We start from the raw sequence: 24,474 nt of genomic DNA, 5'->3' as shown, positions 1-24,474 counted from the left end.
AAGTTGTCTCTGTAGGATTGGCACTACCTCTTTCTCCAATTGAATTATTTTACAATCAGCTGCTGCTGCCTTCTCCCTAGCTTCTTCTGCCGTCTGCCGTGTCAAAGTGGATTCCTGTATCAATTTCTGAATGGATTCTGTATTAGTGTTCACCTTTTGTCCCAAGTTATTTATACTTTCAGTTGCAGTGTCCACTTTCTTGTTAAGTTGTTCCAGTGAAGCATTTATCTTACTTAATGCAACTGCAAGAGCCTCTTCTGTCAACATTCCTTTTGATTTTGAATGTGCTGATGCAGAAACAACAACCGCAGAAGTGGTTGAGGGGCCTGATGTTGAAGCTCTCCTGGGTTGCTGCCAAGTCTTGCCGGATCTCAATGTTTCCCCAGCTGCTGGCTGTTCTATTTTTCCTTTTTCATTTGCCATAACACTTAACGACTTCAAGGTCAGTCCCAAAGTCTTATGATTTCTTATCTTATGACTGGAAATTCCCCTAGCCCAGCTCTTTTAAAGTAACCAGTTTTAGAGACTTCCACTAGGGGGAAACAGTTTCTATTTGTAATAGTCAATTAGTATCCTCTTTCAAACACAAATCCGAAGTTAGTTTCAATTTTTCAATTACTTTTACCCCTTTTTAGTAACAGCCGGAGACAGTAGAAACAATGTATATCTCTTATTTTGCTAGCTGTCAAAGAACGTTCTAAGCGCTGTCAATGAACATTCCAAAGCGTCGGTCCTGCTAGCAGCCCGTTTCCGGGGTCAGAGCGGCAGTATTTTTACTTTCCTCACTCTCTCTTGCAGGTATACTCTGTCCTCAACTCCCCCCCCTTCTCCTGCCACCAAGGGGGGGGGGTTATACTCTTTCCCGATGGAAATTCAGTCTTTTACAGAAGGCTTTCCAAGACTTTAGCTTGCAGCCTTATTGCTTTCCGTCTATTTACAAATGGGGAAGGCGGACTTCCTGTGTTGGACCTCCCCCGTTTTCGATGCCAAATTAAACTTTTAAAATCCAATTCTCCTTCTTCCGCTCTACTCACGGGTAGTTCTTTAAAGTCAAATTGTCCACAGGAAAAGGTCAGTCCACAGGAAAAGGTCAGCTGTGCGGCTTCGCTCCGTGAAAGAAGCAGATGATTCAAAGCACCGCGCCGCTCACCCCACTTCGCTCCGGATCCCCGAAACCGGGTTTCCCCACGAGTAGGGGAGGCGCAAAAGGTGCCCGCCGAATCCCACGCTCACAGGCTCCTCCCGCCTGTGATTTTTTGCGGGTCTCCGCCTTCGTCGTGGCGGCCAGACCCAATTCCCACGGGGCAAATTCCTCCCAATCAGAGGAATTCTGCCATTATCCAGAGGCACCTCCCCGGAAGTCCCCCCTTTTCTTCTTAATCTGTTTAGCTGAAAACATACTTAAAAGAATACAAACTGGTACAATCTCACACAGCCACAAAAAGAAGAAAAGAAAATAGGTTTGATTACTCCCAAATCTGCACTTAACTCCAGGTTTCTTTATTTTAAAAAAAGATCTGAGCTAAGCATGTTTATTTTTAATTAAATCCTTCATGGCAAAATTAGAAATTCAACACATCTGTGAACTGAGTAATTAGGAAAATCGAGATTTGCACACAGAGTACTAAAACAGTTGGCAAGTGCTCTGTTGTTTGAATGTTTGGCTACAATGGTTCCTATTAGCATTCGCCTAATTAAAAGATTATTCTGAAATAGATGAAGCATAAATTACTCCTTGATTGCCACAGGATTTTCTATTGCTTTTCCAAAATCAGGAAGAGGCTGACTGAAAGAGAGGAAGTAAGCAGCCCAGTCCATCTAGAAACAGATTGCCCAGCAACAGTCTTGCTGTGTGCTGCACTCTTGTTGCTGTCTGAAGAAGAGGCAACACAGCTGGCTTATCCAGTGTAAGGCCAGTTCTTCTTTTCACTCATTCTACACTGGCAGAGGAGACACAACACAAGAACGTCCTTGTAGATCTGAGAATTAATGAAGTTCTATTGTTGCATGGAGGTGCAGATATGGCAGGCAGGAATATTTTGCCTCACTCCATTTGCAGATTCAACTTTTTTAGCATTAGGAAGACCCATGTGTAATTCCGTTTTTCTCCCTCTTTAAATGCAGCAGCTCCCATAAAATTTGTTGTCCTCTATCGAACTTGTATACATCCTTTCTTACATCTCTTAAAACCAACAGGTCACGCTCACATCAACATCCTGAGAAGGGTACCGATTCCCACAGACCTACAATTTCCAGCACCCCTCACAAACTACAGTTCCCAAGATTCTCCATGACCACAAAAGTGGTATGTAAGTGTGCTTTGAATGCATAGTGTGGATATGTGCCGAGGCCATTATTCACATATCCACCCCAATTACATACAAAGCCAATGATACATCTTACTTTTACAAGAGAAATAACACACAGGAGAGAGGTTACTTTTCTTCTTTTTTGGTTGTATGACCAGGAGTCCGTATAGTTAAAGCTATGGTTTTCCCAGTAGTGATGTATGGAAGTGAGATCTGGACCATAAAGAAGGCTGATCGCCGAAGAATTGATGCTTTTGAATTATGGTGCTGGAGGAGACTCTTGAGAGTCCCATGGACTGCAAGAAGATCAAACCTATCCATTCTGAAGGAAATCAGCCCTGAGTGCTCATTGGAAGGACAGATCGTGAAGCTGAGGCTCCAATACTTTGGCCACCTCATGAGAAGAGAAGACTCCCTGGAAAAGCCCCTGATGTTGGGAAAGATGGAGGGCACAAGGAGAATGGGACGACAGAGGATCAGATGGTTGGACAGTGTTCTCGAAGCTACCAGCATGAGTTTGACCAAACTGCGGGAGGCAGTAGAAGACAGGAGTGCCTGGCGTGCTCTGGTCCATGGGGTCACGAAGAGTCGGACACGACTAAATGACTAAACAACAACAAATTACCAGGAGCTGGAACAACTGACTAAGAGGAAGTAAGGAATAGAACAGGGGTTGGCAAGGTTTACCTCGCCTGGGCCAGTTCACTCCCACAGAAATCACTCTGTGGGCCAGATTGCGTCTGCGCATGTGCAGATGTGATTTCCAGTGTCTGCGCAGACACAATTTCTAGCACTGCAGAAGTGAGTCCCCACTCCGTGCTATGCCGGTTTAGTGCAGCATGCAGGGACTTGCTGAGTGGGTGGCTTGGTTCGGGGGCGGCTCAGGAGCTATTTAAACAACCCCTGTGGGCCGCTTATGGCCCATGGGCTGAAGGTTGCCAGGCCCTGGCATAGAAGCAAGGGATGTTCAGTGCCCCTCTCCCAAGTGGCCTCTTTATGAAAAAACTTGGTATTATATGTGAACAAGGCAGCATTTCAAGTTCTGGTTCTAAGATATTTGCAACAGGAGTGAAAAAGCAAGTTCAAAGCCCTCAATGTGTTCATTCTTGACTGTTTCTAATATCTACCGTAATTATTTTTAAATTGATTTTGTTTTAATCATCTTGTCACATGCAACCCTAATGTCTGAGCGGTGTGAAATTCCAGAGGTTCCAGGAGCCCAAGGTTTGTGTTTCCTTGGAATGAGGCACAGTGGAGGCTGTGTTGTCTTTAGGATATATGGATTTACACACACACACACACACACACACACACACACACACACATATATATATATATATATATATATATATATATATATATATATATGCTTTCGTAGATTTTCACGGGTACAGGAATGTAGGTTTTGGTGTCTTCGGGTGTCTTCCCGTGTAAGAGTTGGGGTGTCTAGGCGACGTTTCGACGAGGTCTCACTCGTCATCTTCAGGCTGGTGCTTTCGGCTTCTTGTTACTAGAACAGAGCAGGATCTCAGTGTTTGAGTTCCTATAAATACTGTTGAGGGGGTGTGGTGTATAGCCTCCAACGTTCTGGGCAGATAGGAAGTTCCTAGGTTAATGTGCCTTTTCTTCTTTTGTTCATTAATTACTTGAGGGATATCTTGAGTGATTACTTGAGTGATATTCTGAGTACCACTTAGGAGGGTCATTAGGTGTGGATTAGTTGCTAAAGCTTTCGTGTCTTGACCTCTTGACCTTGTGAAGAGTTTTTCTGAGAAGATGGCTGTACTGCACTTAGTTGTGCTCTGGCTTGGCTTCGTGTATAGGGGCGAGCTGTGGTTTTGTGCCCTGTGCCAGCCAGATCTGTGTAGGGATTGCAGGGGGGTGCAGCATCCGGAGGTGCCACTATGGTTTGGTTACTGGATGGTGTCTGTAATTTATCTGTGGAGAGGGTCTGGGTTTGGGTCTGGTGTGGTTGATTGGAGATGGCGTTCTGTGTGCCTCTGGTTCTGGTGTCGGTTTTTGTGGGGAGGGCTAATTTCCAGATGTCTGGCAGGCGGGACGTGTCGTCACGCTTGTTCATGTTGTGAGGGTGTTTCTCTATCTCGATGGCTTCCATGATTATTCTCTTGTGGTGATGTTCCATGTTAAAGAGCAATTTGGAATCTGCAAAATTAATTTCGTGTCCTGTTTCTTTCATGTGTTGGTAAAGAGAGGAAGTTTTTTCTTCTTTTTTGATGGCATTCTTGTGTTCTGCGATACGTGCATTTATTCGTCTGTTTGTTTGTCCAATGTACGTGGCTGGGCAGACTTTGCAGGGTATTTCATAGACCCCTTGGTTTTCTAACTGGATTTTATCTTTTGGGTTTCTGAGGATATTGGCTATTTTTTGGTTGGTGCAAAAGGCTGTTTTGATATTGTGTTTATGGAGGATTTTGCTAATTTTATCTGTAGTGCCCTTGATATAAGGAAGGAGGGCCATGCCATTGTTTTCTTCTGTGTCTTGGTTTTTGGGGGGTGTTTCTTTTTGGATTAGCTTCGTAACCCTGTTTTGCTGGTATCCGTTGGCGATTAACCAAAAAATAGCCAATATCCTCAGAAACCCAAAAGATAAAATCCAGTTAGAAAACCAAGGGGTCTATGAAATACCCTGCAAAGTCTGCCCAGCCACGTACATTGGACAAACAAACAGACGAATAAATGCACGTATCGCAGAACACAAGAATGCCGTCAAAAAAGAAGAAAAAACTTCCTCTCTTTACCAACACATGAAAGAAACAGGACACGAAATTAATTTTGCAGATTCCAAATTGCTCTTTAACATGGAACATCACCACAAGAGAATAATCATGGAAGCCATCGAGATAGAGAAACACCCTCACAACATGAACAAGCGTGACGACACGTCCCGCCTGCCAGACATCTGGAAATTAGCCCTCCCCACAAAAACCGACACCAGAACCAGAGGCACACAGAACGCCATCTCCAATCAACCACACCAGACCCAAACCCAGACCCTCTCCACAGATAAATTACAGACACCATCCAGTAACCAAACCATAGTGGCACCTCCGGATGCTGCACCCCCCTGCAATCCCTACACAGATCTGGCTGGCACAGGGCACAAAACCACAGCTCGCCCCTATACACGAAGCCAAGCCAGAGCACAACTAAGTGCAGTACAGCCATCTTCTCAGAAAAACTCTTCACAAGGTCAAGAGGTCAAGACACGAAAGCTTTAGCAACTAATCCACACCTAATGACCCTCCTAAGTGGTACTCAGAATATCACTCAAGTAATCACTCAAGATATCCCTCAAGTAATTAATGAACAAAAGAAGAAAAGGCACATTAACCTAGGAACTTCCTATCTGCCCAGAACGTTGGAGGCTATACACCACACCCCCTCAACAGTATTTATAGGAACTCAAACACTGAGATCCTGCTCTGTTCTAGTAACAAGAAGCCGAAAGCACCAGCCTGAAGATGACGAGTGAGACCTCGTCGAAACGTCGCCTAGACACCCCAACTCTTACACGGGAAGACACCCGAAGACACCAAAACCTACATATATATATATATATATATATATATATATATATATATATATATATACACACAACCTGAGTCTCTGATGGTGGGGTTCACAGCATTAACACCCCAAGAGGGCAATACTTCCCCCACAGCCGCAACCTTAGATTCAAACAGAAATCAAGCATTGTTTTGTCTCTCTCACTTCGCAGCTTGCTGCTTTGCTTGCATCGCTCCAACTCTCTGCTCTGAACTCTGGTTTTGTCTTTCTAACTATCCGTGAATTGGGGGACGCTTCCCCACCCTGGGGAGGGCCCTTCACCCATTATTGCTGTTCCCTTTAATGACCCATCACCCAGGCTATCACCTCACCAGCATGCTAGCCTGGGTATTCCAAGAATTAGAGGGGGGGCAGACATTCAGCCTACCCCCCCAAGCCGTCATAGCAATATTGTTTATTGTTTTTATGTTGTACACCTCTTAGATCTTTTTTAAAATATTAAGCGCTCTATAAATGCTTTTAATTAGAAAATGAAATAATTCACACCCCTGCAGCAAAATAGATTCCACTAGAACAAATAAGATATAGACATTATCGTACAGTACGCAGTTGGAGTCCATCCATGCATTTGTCAGGGAGATCCAGGGAGGTTGAATATGTCCCTTTCCTCATCTCCAAGGCAGCAACTAGAACAGATGCTAACCTGACAGTGAGAGGAGCACTCTTTGTATTAGACACATAATGAATCCCACGGTAAAAGAGCCATGCAAATATATCAAAAACTGAATAACCTGCCTTAAGATTTTCATACACGCAACCCAATTTGCATTCTCTGACTCATTTGCGTTTGTAATTCAAATGAGTCCTTGACCTACATGGCTGACTTAAATTTTTGCTTTTAAGTGGAAGCCTGTCCCTTATCTATCAGAGTTCTGAATATTAGTACTCTGAACGTAGCTGTTGGCAACTCAATAAGTATGTCATTAAAAGTTAAGTAACTTCTTTTTGACAGTGCCAATGGCAGTGCTCTACACTTTTGAGATAAATCTGAAATATGCACCACTATTGAATTTTGTAGAAATGCAATCTGCAGAAGCAGTAACCAGCATACTAAATAAATAAAACATTTTATTTTATTATATTGCAACTCCCATATAAACATTCCATTAAATGCTTTAGGGTTTCTTTAAGTTTGGTTTTTCAAGTCTTTTTTTTTTTACAGAAATAAAGTCTGTCAGTTGTGCCTGAGCCCCCACCCCCCTTCTTTGTTCTCTTCTCTAGAGTGTACCACCTCTCACTTGCTCCAGCCATCTGGGAGTGTTTCCACAATGCAAATACCTTATCCTGTAGGTGCCCCTTGCATAATGCACCTCATGTGTTTATACACCAGTACTTTGAACATTTGAGCTTGGAGAATACTGCTTCAGTGCAAAGTATAAAACCTTTGCAATCCCAAAATTCTAGCCCACAAACTTGTGAGAGAGAATTTCAAGTTCTGATTGCAAAAGATAGGAGTGAAAGGGCAAATAAAAAAACTCCTAATTTTGAACGTTTGGGGAAACAGATCCCAGCTGGAGAAAATCTTGTCGCAGGTGTTGAGGTGCCACATGCCAGAGTATTAAAATGGTCTGGAATCATTCCTTAAAATTTCAACAAGACTCAGGAACAAAACCAAGCAGTTGGTTTGGAGACACCCCAATGGCTGCTTGAAGGATGATTGGTTTTATTTTAAATGTAGGCAGCCAAAACTGCTTGCTTGCTTGTTGATTTTTTAGAGACAGGGGACCTGTGGATGGCTGACCTCCTACTTCAGTTACATACTGGAAATCACAGGATACACCTATTGCTTCTGTGTCCACCAACGATTACCTGGTGTCCATTACATTCATGCAAATAAATGTCCTCTGTGTGAGAATACAACAGAGAAATTCCACTGCCAGTTTCTGATATATTTCAAAAGAAAGGTCTGAGCTTGAAAAAGCCACAACTGAATATCACTCAATTCTTGGAACACAATAATTACTAATAAATAACAGTGCCTCTCGTCTTCGGCATTTCCTCCTGCTGAGCCACATCTTTGCTAATGCCCCCTGGAATGGAGGAAATACCCCCAGGAAAGATGCTGTTGCTTCGGGAAAGGTGTGAGCCCCAGCACTTCTCTTTGTTCGGCAGTTTCGACAAATAGTCCTTCATTGGAAACGTGAACAGAAACCAGGGACTTTCACAGTTCAGTATTATATTTTGTCTATAGTGGTCACATATACCAGTGTTTCCCAACCGGTGTTCCGCGGCACACTAGTGTGCCGTGAGACATCGGCTGGTGTGCCGTGGGAGGGAGGCGGGCGAGTCGGGCGGCGAGAGGCGGCGGCGGCGAGGATCCGCGTCGAGCCGGGGGCGGCTCCGCGGTGGTGGTGCCGAGCGGCGGGGCAGCGCGCGCAAAAGGGAGGAGCGCGAGACAGCGGAGGAGGAGGAGGCCGGCATGTCCGGGCAGCAGCAGCAACAGCAGCAGCAGCAACTCCCGGCGACGGCTCCTCAAGCCCCGCCGCCGCCCCCTCCTCCGCCCGCTATCGCCGCCACCACCACAACAGCCGCCGCCGCCTCAGCTGCCGCCGTCCCTCAGTCCCTCGCTCTGCTGCCTCCTCCCACCCCGGCAAGGGGGAGGGAAAAAACTTTCACTTTTGTGCGTCCCTCCCGGCGTGACGCTGCGCGCTGACGTCACGGGGCGGGGCTTTAATGGTGGTGTGCCGCGAGATTTTTTCCCGGTAAACAGGTGTGCCGTTGCCCAAAAACGTTTGGGAAACACTGACATATACTATCTTTCTAGTAGCACAACAACAAAAGCCATTTTGTTCCAAATGATGGTCTTGCCGCAGACTCCAATTGCTGAACTGATGACAGAAGAAGGCAAGGCTCCTGCAGAGACAAAGGGCATCAGCAAAGTTCTACTAAATGTTCCAACTTGGTGGTGGATCTCTTGGTCCCTTGGGTTTTGAAAACCGGTTTGCAAAGCCTAGAAAACAAAACCAAGAAAATGTTACATATGGTAGAGCATGGGTAGGCAAACTAAGGCCCAGAGGCAGGATCCGGCCCAATTGCCTTCTAAATCTGGCCCGCGGACAGTGCAGGAATCAGCATGTTTTTACATGAGTAGAATGTGTCCTTTTTAAAAAATGCATCTCTGGGTTATTTGTGGGGCATAGGAATTCGTTCATTCCCCCCAAAAAATATAGTCCGGCCCCCCGCAAGGTCTGAGGGACAGTGGATGGGCCCCCTGCTGAAAAAGTTTGCTGACCCCTGGTCTAGAGGACCCTTGTGGTCCCGTTCAACTCTATAATTCTATAGTTCTAAGAGATTAGCATGTGATTCTCACACAAAAATAATAAAAGAGGCCAACTGTCTGATTCAGCTAATGATAAGTGAGTCTGATATATTAGCATACATACTGTATATTACATTGCTGAAATTATTTACTCTGGGAGCAGGCTTGTGGAGAGAGTGCAACAACCCCAGAAGTAAGTATTTTGAAAACTACTGTAATACTGTAGTTTCATAATATGTTGCCATCAAGCATGGTGCTGGTTTAGCTCAGTCGGTAGAGCATGAGACTCATCATCTCAGGGTTGTAGGTTTGAGCCCTACATTGGGTGAAAGATTCCTGCACTGCAGGGGTTGGACTAGATGACTCTCATGGTCTCATCCAGCTCTACAATTCTATGATTCCAAGTTGACTGGAATCAACTTAGACCCAAGACTGTAGAGTGCATTCCTCTAATACCTATAAACTAAAACAATGTGTAACAATAACCATAGTCAGTGGCAAAACAACAACTACACTACCCTTAAGTTTTTTCACGGTTAGTCAAAAAAGGAAGCATCACATTTTTAAAAACAACAACAACATACCAAACCTCAAAACAGAGCTGGAGTGATTTGATTGATCAGCCTCTGGAACTTTTAAAACTGAAGATGAACCACAAATACCTAGAAATAGAAGGGAAGATCTTAGGAACTGATAGGCTGCAATCCTAACTCTACTTATTTTGGAGCAAGTCATGTTGAGTGCAATAAGACTTATGTCTCAGTAGACATTGTTAGGATTGAGCTGATGGTCCATGTAAACATCACAGGCTTCTTGAAACATGATTCCTGCTAGGGAGGCTGTGGTACTCAGGCTGGGCACAAGAGTGAATAACCATAACTCAGAATTTTGAAGACCACTGTATTCTGCATTGTCTATTGGTTGCTCTGCTCCTGAGATGTTCTTCTAGGAATTACTGATCTGTAAGCAAGTTCCTGTGCATCTGCTAAGTGAAGGTTCACACAACCCAACAATAGGGATAAATCGCACGGGTCTTCCCCACAAGCACTGTTTTGCAGGAGGGGGAGGAGTGCTTATTAAGTGACAAAGACCTATGGCCATATTATTGGGTCATTTAAACACTCCCTTAGCTGTGCAGGAGCTGCAGATGGATGAGCTGCCCGCATAGAGCTGGAAAAATGTTTAATAGGCACCACAGAACTAGAAGGATCTTTCCAGGAGGCACAGAATATTAAGCTGTGTCTGGGGCAACATTCTACGACCTTCACATTACTTTTGTTCCTCAGCCTCACCTTGACATCCTGCTCTATTTAACCCTGGGACCAGGGCCAACACCTTTGTTGGTGCCTGTGATTAAGGCCCAGTTCTATACATGCCTTCTGCAAACGCAGCGATCCAACTGCATTGTCGGGGCTGGACTGCTGGCAATAGCCGGATGTGTGCCAGAAGCCACAGGACAAAGGTCAGAATCCAAAAGGACAAGTTAGGAGGCAAGGCTGAAGAGCAATCCAGAGGCCAAGAGCAAAGACCAACCAATGATACTGGAACACATCAGAGTTTAGGAAGACTTTGATGCTCAAGCGAGGTTCAGTTGGAACAGGAAGTCCTCCTATACTTATTCTTGTCCAGAAGGATCCTGTAACCAGCCTGGGTGGGCACAGCCAGTCCAGGGTTCTTCATTGAGAAGCTGCCACCTGCACTTTAGTAGCTCACTACAGAGGAGAGCTGTCCATAGATCCCAGTTCTTGACTGTTTCTCTCTTCACCAGTCTAGCGCCGATACTCTCCTCCTTCCAATACCTAAGCGGCTTCTACCTCTCTCCCCATCTCAGGCCCAACTGGCTAAAATAATACTCTCCATCCCACCTCAGATTTTTAAAATAATTTTGTTTTTATTGCAAAAACAAGAAAACAATACAGCATATATTGCATATCTCTATATCACTCTATATAAATTTCTTTATTAAATTTGCCAGTTGCTTTATCTTGCCCAGGGCAACCCAAAGTGACTTACAACCAAACAAAGAGGCAATAAACCCTACATAGATACCTTAAAGACAAGAGGAACAAGAAATACATTTAAAAATATCCCACCCACAATGTGACCACTAGCTGCTGATATTGCCTGGATTTTGTTACAACGCACATCTTAGAAGGTACCGTGCTACCAAATCAGCAACGTTGGCAGTGATATTTCCTGCTTTTGTTAATCCAAAGAAGGACACACAGGAAGAGCACTGTAAAGATTTATCAAGGTTTCCTGGAAAACTTTTGAAGGCAGGAACCTGCATCAACAGGTGCGTGGAGCAAAGCTTTATAAACCAGCATTTTAAAAAATAAATGTTTTGTGCTAGAGGTACCATGCCAAGTAGGTCTAATCTAAAAGGCCTGTCATCTATCGTGTGTGGAATGAAATAATGCCCCAGTTCACATAGTAAATGTTGCTTCATGGGAATCATAGCATTAGGATTTTGTTGCCCCATGGTGATCATAATGCGTAGTTCACCCGCTTCTTATACAGAAGAGATACTGAAAAGATGTGGAAGAGGCTTGGCAAGCAGTATACACAAAGGTGTAGAAAGATTTCACATTTTAGAAATTGCCTTCTCTGTTTAGTATTCACAATGAAACCTCCGCAGATAAATGTAGATCTTTAATTAATTCCTGGTTCTGAAACCCTCTGAGATGCACAGTGAAAAACAGTGGAGCTGCGTGATAGGTCTTTATTAATCCAGCAAAACTACTGAGTGCCTTCATCTCCCAACAGAATTGTTAGGGGTTATGGTTCCTCGGCTCAGTTAACAACACAGCACCACCGCAGTGAATATGCAAAATATAGACAGTCTATAAATTCAAAAGACTTACTGTTCTTCACATTTCGTAAAATTTTCAAGCTCTAGGGGGGAAAACACAGAAAAATTACGGTGTTGCAAAAACCCTGCTTATTAAGAACAGATCTATCTGAAAAATAAACTACAGGGAGCAATTGTCATGAGTACCTGTCAAAAGGCTGTCCCATATTCTACCCACCCAACTCATTTAATCTGGATTGACTGTTTCTGCAGGAAGTCCAGTAAGTAAAAATAAAATGGAAATTGTAAATATGGATCAAATTGGATGGGGGGATATAGGGTGACATTTGAGAAGCACTGAGTGTACAATGAATTGCTGTGTGGAAGCACCCTAGACCAACACAAGCAGCCCATTCACCTTCTGGGACAGCAGAATGGAGTTCTCTTCCAGTTAGAAGAGGAAGAGGTTTGTTCCCCTTTGCATTGAGGCTCTACAAAGCCAGCCTCGAGTTGCATCACAATGGGCCATTAATTTGAAATTAAGGTCCTTGGGTATATTTCCTTCAGAAAAGAGTGAATCACTGTTGATTTACATATTTGATTATTACAGCTTAACTGCACAGGGAGCAAAACTGCAGTTTCTGGTTTCATATGTACTGTATTTGCTTCTCTTTCTTGCTTAGAGCGCTCCCTAGTGTTGTGAATGAGAAATGTTCCAAGCTCTGGTTTTTACCAGAGGATCTACCAGTTAAAAACCTATTTCTTCTCCATATTATGGATGGAGTCAGTGGCTGAGAGAGATACCTAACAATTGTTAGGTTGTGTTTTTATGCAGCATAATGTAGGCTAAAACTGGAAAGTTGGGTAGTCATGTATCCTTCCTAACAGAAGGCAGCCCTCCATTGAAGCGTTATCAGAAGACAGTTCTCTGTTTAAAGATAAATAACTTCTGCACAGCTGAAACTTATATAATTAGCCCCGCTTCTCTGCTAATAGAAATGTCACAGCTGTCTCTCCCTCCACTTCTTATGCATTCTCCACGCCCCTTTACCTTACTCCTCCTGAAGCATTTTGCTTCCTTTGATGACTTGTCTGTTGATCTAATCACAGACTCTCCGAAACTCACAGCATTGTTCATAACAGATGGTTGAGCTAGGAAAACAAAAACACACTCAGCAAAACAATAACTGGATCGACACTTCCATATACATGGGAAAACCTGTAGACCTCCAAATGTTGCTGGACTCCAATTCCCAACAGCCCTAGCAGTCAGCATGGCTGATGTTCATGGATTATGGGAGTTGTAGTCCAACAACATCTGGAGCGTCAAAGGTTCCCTACCCCTGCTATATATCGAAGGCATCATTTGAGAAGAAAAAGAAAACAAACCAATTATTCCCCCCAAAATATGGCAATTCTTTCAATATATTCTTTCAATATAATTAAATGTATAATTAATACCAGACTGTAAACCACATTGGAGATTTTTTTGTGCTTCTGAGATTCTCTGGCAACATCACTTGATTTATAGACATTCAGTATTGTTTCTCAGAATGCCACAAGTATGTATTGATAGGAATTGGTGGCAAAAGGTGGGTTCTGAATGTGATTATATGGAGACTCATTGTTATCTTCCTTTCTTGTTGCTGTGATTTTCCTCCATCTGCCCCAGCTGCAACAAAACATTCATCTCCCATATCAGTCTCTACAGCCACAGAAGGTGCTGTAACTCTCTAAAGATTTGACTTTACCTCCAAAGGCACACTCCTCCATTGTCTCCCAAGACAGACAGATGCCAACAAGAAGATTCTCCTCCAGCACTTTTCACCCAGACCTTCTCAAACCTGACTTTGTTGTATTTGCTGCCTCCTCAAATGAAAATGCATTAACTAAAATCACCACCCAACGATGTTGTTACAAGACAACCACAGCTATTGTACTTACATTCCTCATCTGCAAGAATAAAGGACTCAGGAGTTCTTTCAGGAAGGGGGGGAGGGGAAGGAGACCGATCCCGGGGAATCTCTGTAGTAACAAGCAATACAAAATAATTTAAAGAAAACATTTTCATTAGCTTGCTTTCAAAAAACCCCTGAGCCTCTCCAGCATCAGGCCAAGACTGTCTGCAATGTCTTCAGTTCTGCTATCTGCTATCAGTGTTAAGCACAATTCATCCCAAGAGAACATGTATACACAGACTAATTCATAGAAATGTCAGGAGAATGTTTACCTGATCTGGGTCTCTGCAGCTTTGCATTCTGAAAACAAACAAAAGGAGAATATTTTATCGTCCCTCAACTCTGTATAAGTGCATTTAACTTTTAGTAAGTAGGCGATGGACAGCTGTAACTCTCTAAAGGTTTGACAATGCCCCCAAACAGCATCGTACTCAATGCTCCTAAAGAATTACATGCTGCGTGCTAATGTAGTGGAAGGTGGATCCATATGCCATTTGTGAACCATGCATTTACAAAAATCCTATTTCAGTTTTTCAAAACTAAATCAGAAGAAAGGGCATTCTGCTCATTTTTAAAATGTGACCACTGAAAGTGACACTCAAGCAAGCCACTTGTCTTTATTCAGAAGAGTTCTCCCCATTAAATTGCTGAAGGGATTTTCAACTGTGGCGTTAGCAAGAACCAGAGCGCCCTGGTCCTGTTTCTACTAATATCAGTATGCCCTACCTTTCTGTCTTTTTTCTGCCTTCAGGTTCAGAAAGTGTTATTTACTTCCCACTCCTGAAAAACTGTTGTACTGAACTGAACAAATAAGAATAACAGCTTGAAGCAAATTTAGCAGTGCTGCGAATGATAACAATTACAAAAGCCCTACCCGCAGAACAGTGTTTCAGCAACACAGTAGTAGCTGCATAAGACGGATGCTACCCTGTCAGCATATAACACATCTACTCAGAGATCAGCACAGGTTGTAAATTTGTTACCGGGCCCTTACCAGCTCAGGAAATTGCAGTAACAGCCCAGTGAGAACTGAGAATGCTCTGTGGACATGGAACGCTGACTAACAAGGGTGGGGTGGAAAACTGGAGGAAAAGAATGGACAGAATGAAGTATCCTGCAGAAGGCATAGCTGGCTGGAACCCTGAATGGAACCTTGCAACATTTTGTCTCAGGTCCCACTTGCTCATGCTAAAAGTCAAAACCCTTTATTCATTTCCCCTGTTTTGTGGCATCTTCCTAGTTAGTCACATCAGCTCCCAATGGATTTTAGGAAGAAGAATGTTCGTTAGCAGATGTTCCCATCTTCACTGGAATTTGCTGGGCATCTCTACTGCCAGTTGACACACTCAGACTTAATACAACTTGTTTTTTTCAGAAGTATTGTCCTAGCCTCAGCTGTTGGACTATGAACTGAATACCTGCTGCAATTTAGTTATATAAAGTAGCAGCCTTTGTTTCTGCAGAAGTCAGGGGAACTATGTAGCAACATTACTGGTGGAGATGTATAAAATCTCTAATGTGTTACCTTACTTGGCCTCAGTCTCACAGAGTCATCAGAAAATTTCAGCTGAGACACACCGCTCCATTCCTTAGAGATTCCAATTTTCTCATTTTTGGACAGTGATTGGTGGTTTGAATCTGGCAACACAGAGTCATCTGCAATGGATAAAATTAGAAAACATAATGGATCTTTTAAAACTTTCTGCAGATCATCTTAGTTTAAGTTGTAGATCAGGGATGGGGAACCTTCAGCTCAGATTTGGCCTTACAGGGGCCCCAACTCACAAACCACACCAACCTGTTCCACACCTAATGTCATATGTGTACCAAATGGCTACAAAGGGAGCTTAAAGTGAGCTCCTGATCATTTCTGTGCTGGAGCGAGGCATGGCAGGCAATGGGCAGCTGATGGGCAACGGTAGCAACCCTGGCTCCAATAGCACGAAGCAGTTTGCATTGAAAGTGCTGCTAAAAGGGAGCTTTCCCCCACCATTTCAGCAGCAGTTCCATGCAGACTGCTTCATGCCACTGATCCCTGCAGGAAGCAAGCTTGAACAACTGTGTGACTAGTTTCCCCATGGGGAACTCAATTATGCAGCCACTCCCCGTAGAAAGCAGCTTGAATTCATCATCCATCAGGGGATGGACAGTGAGTTCAAATCTATGGAAAGGTGCTTTGCCAGCCCTATGCTCAGTGTCAATCACTGGATGGCAAAGTTGGCTTGTGGGGTGAGGATGACAGAAAACTATCTGGCCAACTGGGCCAAAATGGTTCTCCACCCTTGAAAGAGATGATGACTTCATCTTGCATATGGTGATCTGCCATCAACACAACTGTATTCACTTCGATGATACTTGAACTCACCATCTTCTCCAGGTACAATAAAGGACTCTGGGGTTCTTTTAGGCAATGGGGGAGGAATGTCTTCATCCACCTGGGAAGAATCTGTTAAGCCAAAATGCTGAAGTTAGTGTACTTGGGTTGTATACACAAATATCTATTGCAGACATGCAAGATAATAATCAAGACTTCTCATCTATCATGGTCTTCCTTGACCTTGGTTGCACTGCATAGCTACTCGTTCCACAATGTTAGTTTATGAAAACTAGTCATGAAATAAAGGACACAGCCTTATTCTGAGTCAGACTGATGGCCCATTCAGATCCAAACAGTTTATTATGATCAGCAATACCTATCCAAGATATAGATATTAGGCAAACGCTGCTAGCTGAAATCCTTTTAGCTAGAAAAATCCATGACTGGACATGGGAATTTCTGCTTGCAACATGTGCACTACAGAACCTTCCCTGCTTCAGTTGTGGACTATCATTTCATGGACAAAAATCTTTGCCATTATGTAGGAAAACCATGCGCATCTTAAAATCCAAGTCTATAGCACTATTCAGGCTATAAGTGTGGACGGAAAGTGTCCTGCAACAAGCTTCTCTGTTGATTTAAATGAAGTATATCAGGAACACTGGAAACATGAACAAACTTCCAAATGTATAATAGGAAATCACCACCTGGTTGCAATCGCTGTTGCAAAATCTTGAAGTGCAGAAGCACGAAAGCATTTACTTTTTAAAAATAAACAAAGTGACCACCAGATGGCACTGGAAGTGGTAGCGCCTGCAACTACACTTCCTTCCCCATCAACCACAAATCCTGTGTTTCCAAAATCCACATGGAAACCTTCTGATAATTTATTTTCCTTTTCATTCCTCATTTATCAGAATACAGAGTAGCACGGTACCATTCATACTTTTTCAGATTTTAGATTTGCCTGGAAGTGTTGGTTTGTTGTGAAGCATTCCTCCTCCTTCCTTTGCCCAGCACGGGGCCAAGCAAGGAGTTTGAATTCTAGATATTAAAACATTCTGATAACCCATATGCATCTCTTCTGCTAATATTTGTTAGATGTTCACATAAAGAATAAAACATAGACGCTCGAAAGCCATTTAATCTCCACATATCAAAAAGCTGTTAGTTGTCCATCTTGATTCCTCACCCATGCACTAGCAAAGTCCAATTCTGGCCATGTGCAGACTTCAAATGTTATCACCCCTTGATCTGTTAGGGCAACAAAACAGCCTCCTTGTACAACTTTCCTTTGTAATGCAAATCCCCCTGCGGGAGGAACCCACAACCTCTCAAGGACTTACTCTGGCAGGCAGACTCCACTGCACCCACTGGTTGGATATTCTGAGCCACAGAGCTGCATGGTGGGTAGCTGGGCCTTGCTGGACTTTCCAAGGGTTGAGCTGTGGCATCTGCAGCAGAAGCAAGCAGAGGAATTGTTTCAGATGGATTCGCAGCAGGGTCAGGAAGCGCTGGGGAGCATGGTTCGTCCGATGACAGGGAAGAAAAGTAAGGATCTTCTGATGACCAAGTACAGGACTGATGGCGTAACTTCGCAAATAGACAACGCTTGGTGTTGCTTGATAGTTTATTTGAAAGGCTAGAGCCAGCTGTAAATCCTCCAGACTGGAGGCCCTCACAGGAGCCAGGGTCCTTTCTTGTCAATGCCTGGGACGCTCTCTGTGAGGCTAACTCAAAAGGGGTCGATTTGGTCCGTGTTAGAGGCACCTTTGAATCTAAGCTGATCCCAGCCTCACTTCCTGATTTTAAAGTGACAGGTAGCTCTGCCCAAAAGAGATGGTTGAAGTCCAAACTGTGATGCTTATGGAGTGGCTGTCTTGGCAACCAAGAGTTCAAGCCTGCTGCGGCATCCATGTTTCTGGTGGTGCTGAAGCTCAAGGATCCAATTGAAATTGCTTGTCTGACCAGAGACGCACCATCTCTATATCTGTCACGAGTGCCTATATCATGACCCAGGCTCCGAGATTTCTCCTGTTCCTCTTGCACTGAACTGAAACGAAGGGAACATGATTGTCAAAGGTATAACTATATGGGAAGGCCATTCTCAATCCAGACAAAGCTCCACTACACTGCAAAATGGCTAGGGATAAGTGAAAACTCAGAAACTTTACTTCCACCTATGAAAAAAGCACATCAACCAAAGGAACCCAGAATAGCTTCTTAAAAATGAAGGTATACTCTTTTTGACACTCTGGGGACTGCCAAGATTTTATTTACCTTGGTATTCAGCCAGATGCTTCTGGAAAGTCTACCAGCAGCGCATAAAGGCAATAGCCCTCCCTCACTGTTCTCACACAGCAACTGGTAGCATTCAGAGTTCCTCTGTGTTTAAAGGTTCCAACTAACTACCATAGACAGTAGTTGCTGATAGACAATATGACCTCCATGCATTCCTTGATGCAAAGTCAGTAGAGAGGAGAGGCAGCTAGGAATTGTTTTACTTTAGTAACCTTGTTTTCTTTGTAGCAAGGATGGGAAACCTGTGGCCCTCCAGATGTTGTTGAACTACAACTCCCACCATCTCTAACCACTGGCCATGGTGGCTGGGACTTATGGGTAAAACACAGCATCCCCAATCCTGGTCCATAGCTAGGTTGAGACAATGGGTATAAACCAACCAAAGTTGAGCTAAGGCTCATTTATTTCCGTGAAAGAGAGAATAAATATTTAACTGTCGCACGGAGATTAGTGGGCTCCACAGTGCAATCCTGTGCATGTCCTTTGAGATCAATGGGGCTTCCTCCCAGATAAGTGTGCATTGGATTACAGCCTTTTAAAAGTGCTTCATCTTTCCCGAATTGTGTGCTATACTTAAGAATTACATCTTTTCTTACCTGTTCAATTGTATCAAACAAGAAGTTTCCATATGTGGAGCCTGGAGTGCCATGGCTGCTGGATGGCTTGCTTCAGCCTACAAAAGTTACCAAAAAAATATAGGTTTTGTAGACTCACAGAACCAGAACATTGGTTTTCAACAGGTGGACATAGTACTGGCTTACAGCCCAATGTAAGGTGGGTAACAACAACAGCAGCACTACCACCATATATAGGACAAAATATTTAAGAAACTGGTTGCCAAATGCATGTTTGGGCTAAGTCATGCCCAGGTCTGGACTAAAAGATCTGTATTCTGTGAGGTCCACACATGGGCGTAGCCAAGATTTTTGTTGGGGGGGGGCAGGACTTTTGTTTGGGGTGGGCAGAACCATTTTGATTGGTCAGTTAATTAAGTATTTCTATTGTTTTACTTGATTGGTGTGGGGCAGCTGCCCCTCCCTTGGCTATAGTCATGTGTCCACACCTTTCATAGTGGAAAGAGTAAGCTACACTGTTGAATCTGGAATTGATATTTGCCATCGCAACAGATAATCACTGAACTCCTTTATCTAGTTACTCCTTTATATAGGACATCCCTGCTCTCTAAATACATTTTTGGAGTTCAATGGCTTGATAAATATTAGACTACTACGGAATCTGCCAAGTAGGGTACCTCTCTCTAAGCTCTCCAGGAAATTTTGACTACTTTTATTGCTTATAATTAATATGGCATGTCCCACTTTCATCACACGCCTTACTTCGCTGTATTTGGCTTCTGCATAGTACTCAGCACCAAGTCTTACATTTTAGCTACCTCATGAGTTATTGGAAATGATTCCACACTGCATACTATTGCAGCACTCCACATGGTGAACAGCTGTTGGAGCTACTGCAAGACAGAAGCATCTCCAGCATCTTCCACATAGAAACTGGTAACATAAAGATCAGACTTTGCTTAGGACTGGTGAAAACATAACACCCCTGAAAGCAAGTTGCTTCTGTCTTCCATCATGACTGACTCCAGTTTTGAAGGGCCCTGAAGTGTTCTTTGCTGGCACTTTGATGAGAATCAGAATTGTACAGTTGTGTTTTTTGTTTTGGTTTTTTTAAGTGCAAGTAAAATGAAGTTTAAGCCTATGTACACATTAGTGGCTTAAAGTATGGGCATGTCCCCTGTTTATGTTTGCACTTGATGAGTACACCAGAGAGGGGGCAGGGGTGTCTTCATTCAATGCACATTACCTGATTTGTTTTTCTGTGCTTACACCACCACCCCTGAACTGAATGAAGCTGTCACCTGCACATGTGCTCCCATCTGCACATGCACAACAACTATCTGAACTGTGCACACTTAAGCTTAACGACATCTTGCCTTTTCAAATCAGATGGAAGCTGATTTGAGGGGAAGTACATCAAACAGGAACAATCCTCAAGAATCTACAGGATACATACAGATTGTGGCTAATGCCGTGTGCTCTCTGCTTCATACATCAGCGGTGGGAGCCCACTGGAGTTGGAGGAAATGGTAATGTGTACACAGCCTAAGTGAACTGGGGGAGGGAGGAAGTGTGCTTGAGGGGAGGGATAAAAACCCACACCTGGGACATTTTCTGTCACCCTCTGCTGACTGGTGTGGATTGCAAGGAATGGAATAACAATTAATATGGCGACTGAAAGAAATAGGAGTGTGTGGATTCTCGTGTACCAGTTTCACACACAGAACAAGTGTGGAACAACCTTGTCTGGACATGCCCTCTGATTCAAGCTGTTTCAAATAAGGGTTCAACTGTGTTGGGCCATAATTCTCAGCCCGCACTTGTCTCCAGCCTACCACGGGGGGGGGGGGAATCACGGGACCATATTATCACTTTCCTCTAGTACTGCAACCTAAACATGCATGCACCTAGCTTCTTTAAACAGATATGCCCCCAAATTTCTCTCAAGGAAGCTCTCTATCTAGGCCCTCATTCAGACAGACTCCGCAGCGGTGGGTTTGCTCTTGTCTTGATATTGTAAGTCAGCCTCTGCCCCAAATCCATTTTTGGTAAACTGCTTTTTCAAAAGTCCTTTTTGAAGGTCCTAAAAGCTGTGAAAAACAGCCAGTATCTGTGAAACCACATCCTGGTTGAAATGCTGCCTCTGTCACCCTAGCCTATGCTTCTGCTAGACCACATAACTGCCCACAGCAGATGAGAAAGAAAATGACTCGCTCAATTTGAGCTGAAGGTCTCCGCAAACACGACAGAAGCACACATGGGGTGGGGATTGGTGTGGGTAAGATTCAGTTAGAACTTAAAGAATCGGAGTAACGACATTTGAATTTATCTTAGGTTTTCCTTTATCACTTAGTAGCAAAGGTTGTGTTCACACTTCTCTTTACTGTGCACTCACTGTGTTTCTAGTGCTGCATTTTTAATCCGTGTTCACATGATGTTATTGAAAAAGCCTATGTATCCTGTACTTTGTTATAGAATACTGCTGCTGGATGTGTTGTTTCTCAACCAGTTTCACAAGCCATTCCTCATTCACCTCTGGCCAAGGTATGGACACCTTTGCATAGGACAAAGACTTGCCCCCACCCCATAAATGCTCCATGATGTGAACACAAACAGGAGTGTATTGAAGCCTTGCCAAAGTGAATGGCTAGGGAAGATAGAGCTGTGAAATGCCCCAGGGGAAAAGCAACTTCACAACACTCTAAGGCAATAATGTGAACACTCATTTAATGTGCAATTGCAAATGAGTAGGTTGCAGAGAGGGTGCAATGTACATTTTGGAAATTCCATGCTGTGGAATCACAACATTGCAAGATATTGACATCATCATCAATGAACTAATCCTTAGAGAACTGAGCACAGGATGATTTTCTGTTTAACCCCTGCTCACTCCTTCTGACTTAGCTTTCAGAAACCAAATGGACGGGTGGAACATTGGGTGGATAACTGATCACGCATCACGCAAAAACCAGCAACAGGGGAGTGTTTGCATGCAAGAAACGAGGGTTGGGTGAATGCAATACTGTTGGCCTGAGATCTGAATTTCTCTACAAAGGATAAATGCAACGTTTGAAGTGCTTCCTGTTCCAGTTCCTGTTTGGTGCTAGCTTTGGTAGGAATGCTGTATTTGGGGGGGAAATGCTCTGTATTTGTAACCAGACGCTGTACACTTACCTCCATAGCAAAGTTATCGGAATGATGAGTGAGTGCCTCAATTTGCCTTTTAAAGAGCTCAATCACAGCATCATAGACCAACTTATACTGCTCCTGTAAAATGATGCCAATAAATCACATGGAGATATGCTGCTTTTGTTCATTCATTTCTCTACTTCATCATAGACTTCGAAAGCTATACCAATATTTTCTGGCATGCAAGTTAAGGAGCAGTGGTTATCCCCAAAGTTGGGGAGATTCATTTAATAAGTGGGTGTGACTATGCTTCATGCTGAGCTTTGCTGACGTATAAGAGGAAACTGAAGTTCTGGCACTGCTCCATTTTCTGGGACAGAATATACCCCGCCCATCTGGCTGAGTTTCCCCAGCCACTCTGGGCGGTTCCCAATCAGTGTTAAAAACAGAACAGCGTTACATATTAAAAACTTCCCTAAAGATTTCATGGAATGATTGAACATCATTTTGAGAACAGATCATTTCCTGGTGGCAATAAGCATTTGAAAGATTGTGTGTGCCCTTTTGCCAGCCAGTTTATTTGGCACATTATCCACATTTTGAACTTTGATCTCCCTTCTTCTGATAATAACTGCACCTTTTCCTTTGATGTCTCTGCAGGAGGCTTTCATGCAAAGAAGGCTCTTGTACATTATTGCCACACACACAAGGATTTCCTTGTTAGAGCACAGCAGTGTCTCTCTATAAGGCAAACATGCTTTCTACAATTTCGTATATACTTTGCATGATAGAAAAAATATTTTTTGTACGTACCAGTGTTTGCACTAATAAAGGCCTCTGTGTTCGCATTTCCTGAATCGTATTAAAAAGGCTGAAGTTCATTGGCAGAATCTTAAGAAGATGAAGGGGAGAGGAAAGACAAAGAAATGTTGGTGATATGGAATGCCCTGATCCAACCATCCACTCTGTGTCGCAACACACCTTATAACTGAATTCATATTTCAGAGTCTTACCAAAGAGTTTCAGTAATGCCTATTGATTGATTGATCGCATTCATACATTTCCCAGTCAACAATATCCTCTGGATATTTACATTATACTCTGGGCGGTTACATCAGTTGGTGAAAAGGTTCCCATTTCCAGTAACAGCATAACAGACAGCAAAATTTCCCATCTCATGACAGTTATACTACCATCGGTGGGAAGTTCCTTGCCTGACATAGCAGCACATGAATAGTACAAAGATGTTTAACGGGAACAGAAACTCACCCCGTCTTTTAGCAAAGTCCACGTATAGTCAATGGCACAGATGACTCCTGTTCTTCCACAGCCCGCACTAAAAGAAAAAAAGACACAAGAGATTGTTGGAAGAAGGGCAAGTACAGCTCTCATTTTCATCCAGCATTCAGCTCTCTTTTTTCCTCCAGTATTTTAATAAAAGAACATTCAACCTTCCCTGAAAATCTCTTAGGCCCATCCACCCATTTGTTTGTCCTGTGATTACTAGTACTTTGTATAAATCTATTATCACAGGCCTGAGAAAGTTTTGGGGTTTTTTGTCCTGCCACTTGCCCCGGGAAAACCCGCTTTTTATTGCTGAATTGGAACAAGTGTCAATCTGCGGAAAAACCTAAGAAAATTTTGTCCTCCCCCTGAACTGGTCCTAAAATAGCTCCTGAACGGATTTTTATGTGCTTTCCCAGGAGCTATATTGGGGGCAGATAATGTCATCCATTCAAATTGAGGTTGATATCAACCCCCAATTTATATTTCTGATCTATTTGCTGAACTCACTTAATTTCTTGCTCTGAACTAAGTGGAATGCATCTTTTAACCTCATTACAGGATTAGGTATTTTTGGACAGCAAAACTAAGAAAACATATTGACTTGGTGGAGAAAACATTACATGAAAATAATCAGAATATAGAATCCACAGAGAGGGGAGATAAAGGAGAAGATGCAAAACTAAAATAATTGTAAGCCTCCAGGATTATAGTTGAGTGTGTATTTCCCTTTGAGCATTAATACAGAGATTGAGCATTCTCCCTTGGCATAGAAAAAGATTAAATCTCTACTGCCAAATAGCCTCACCTGCAGTGTACACAGATAGGGACATCACTGTGTGCTTGATAGCAGCGCATCTCCTCTATGAGTTGAAGAATAGGGTCGATTGAGGACGGTACATCATGGTCTGGCCAGTTTTTATAATGGAAGTGGTAGACAGTTCGGCTTTCCTGTAAAGGCAC

The 24,474-nt window shown here is 43.3% G+C and overlaps 1 protein-coding gene across 3 annotated transcripts in view; it reads right to left on the bottom strand.

The window, feature by feature from the left end:
* Positions 1-8,454: 8,454 nt before the first annotated feature.
* The window catches only part of PTPN22 (protein tyrosine phosphatase non-receptor type 22), a 40,206-nt gene continuing 24,186 nt past the window's right edge, over positions 8,455-24,474 (bottom strand). For 2 of the 3 annotated variants that reach the window (XM_081194694.1, XM_081194696.1), the window contains 14 exons: positions 24,320-24,462; positions 23,497-23,563; positions 23,041-23,118; positions 22,273-22,365; positions 19,120-19,196; positions 17,569-18,275; positions 16,271-16,351; positions 15,431-15,561; positions 14,178-14,205; positions 13,892-13,972; positions 12,999-13,099; positions 12,021-12,051; positions 9,741-9,818; positions 8,455-8,847 (listed from right to left, as the gene is read on the bottom strand). In XM_081194694.1, the coding sequence (XP_081050820.1) occupies positions 8,783-8,847; positions 9,741-9,818; positions 12,021-12,051; positions 12,999-13,099; positions 13,892-13,972; positions 14,178-14,205; positions 15,431-15,561; positions 16,271-16,351; positions 17,569-18,275; positions 19,120-19,196; positions 22,273-22,365; positions 23,041-23,118; positions 23,497-23,563; positions 24,320-24,462 (1,761 nt within the window). In that variant the 3' untranslated portion in view covers positions 8,455-8,782. Of the gene's footprint in view, positions 8,848-9,740; positions 9,819-12,020; positions 12,052-12,998; positions 13,100-13,891; positions 13,973-14,177; positions 14,206-15,430; positions 15,562-16,270; positions 16,352-17,568; positions 18,276-19,119; positions 19,197-22,272; positions 22,366-23,040; positions 23,119-23,496; positions 23,564-24,319; positions 24,463-24,474 lie in introns of those variants that run through there. The other variant, XM_081194695.1, reaches the window with a different exon arrangement.

Source organism: Podarcis bocagei (genome assembly GCF_964188305.1).
Source record: "Podarcis bocagei genome assembly, chromosome: 5".
Taxonomy (NCBI): Eukaryota; Metazoa; Chordata; class Lepidosauria; order Squamata; family Lacertidae; genus Podarcis; species Podarcis bocagei.
Note: the sequence above shows the minus strand (reverse complement) of the source record. Positions and strands in the feature narration are given on the sequence as shown.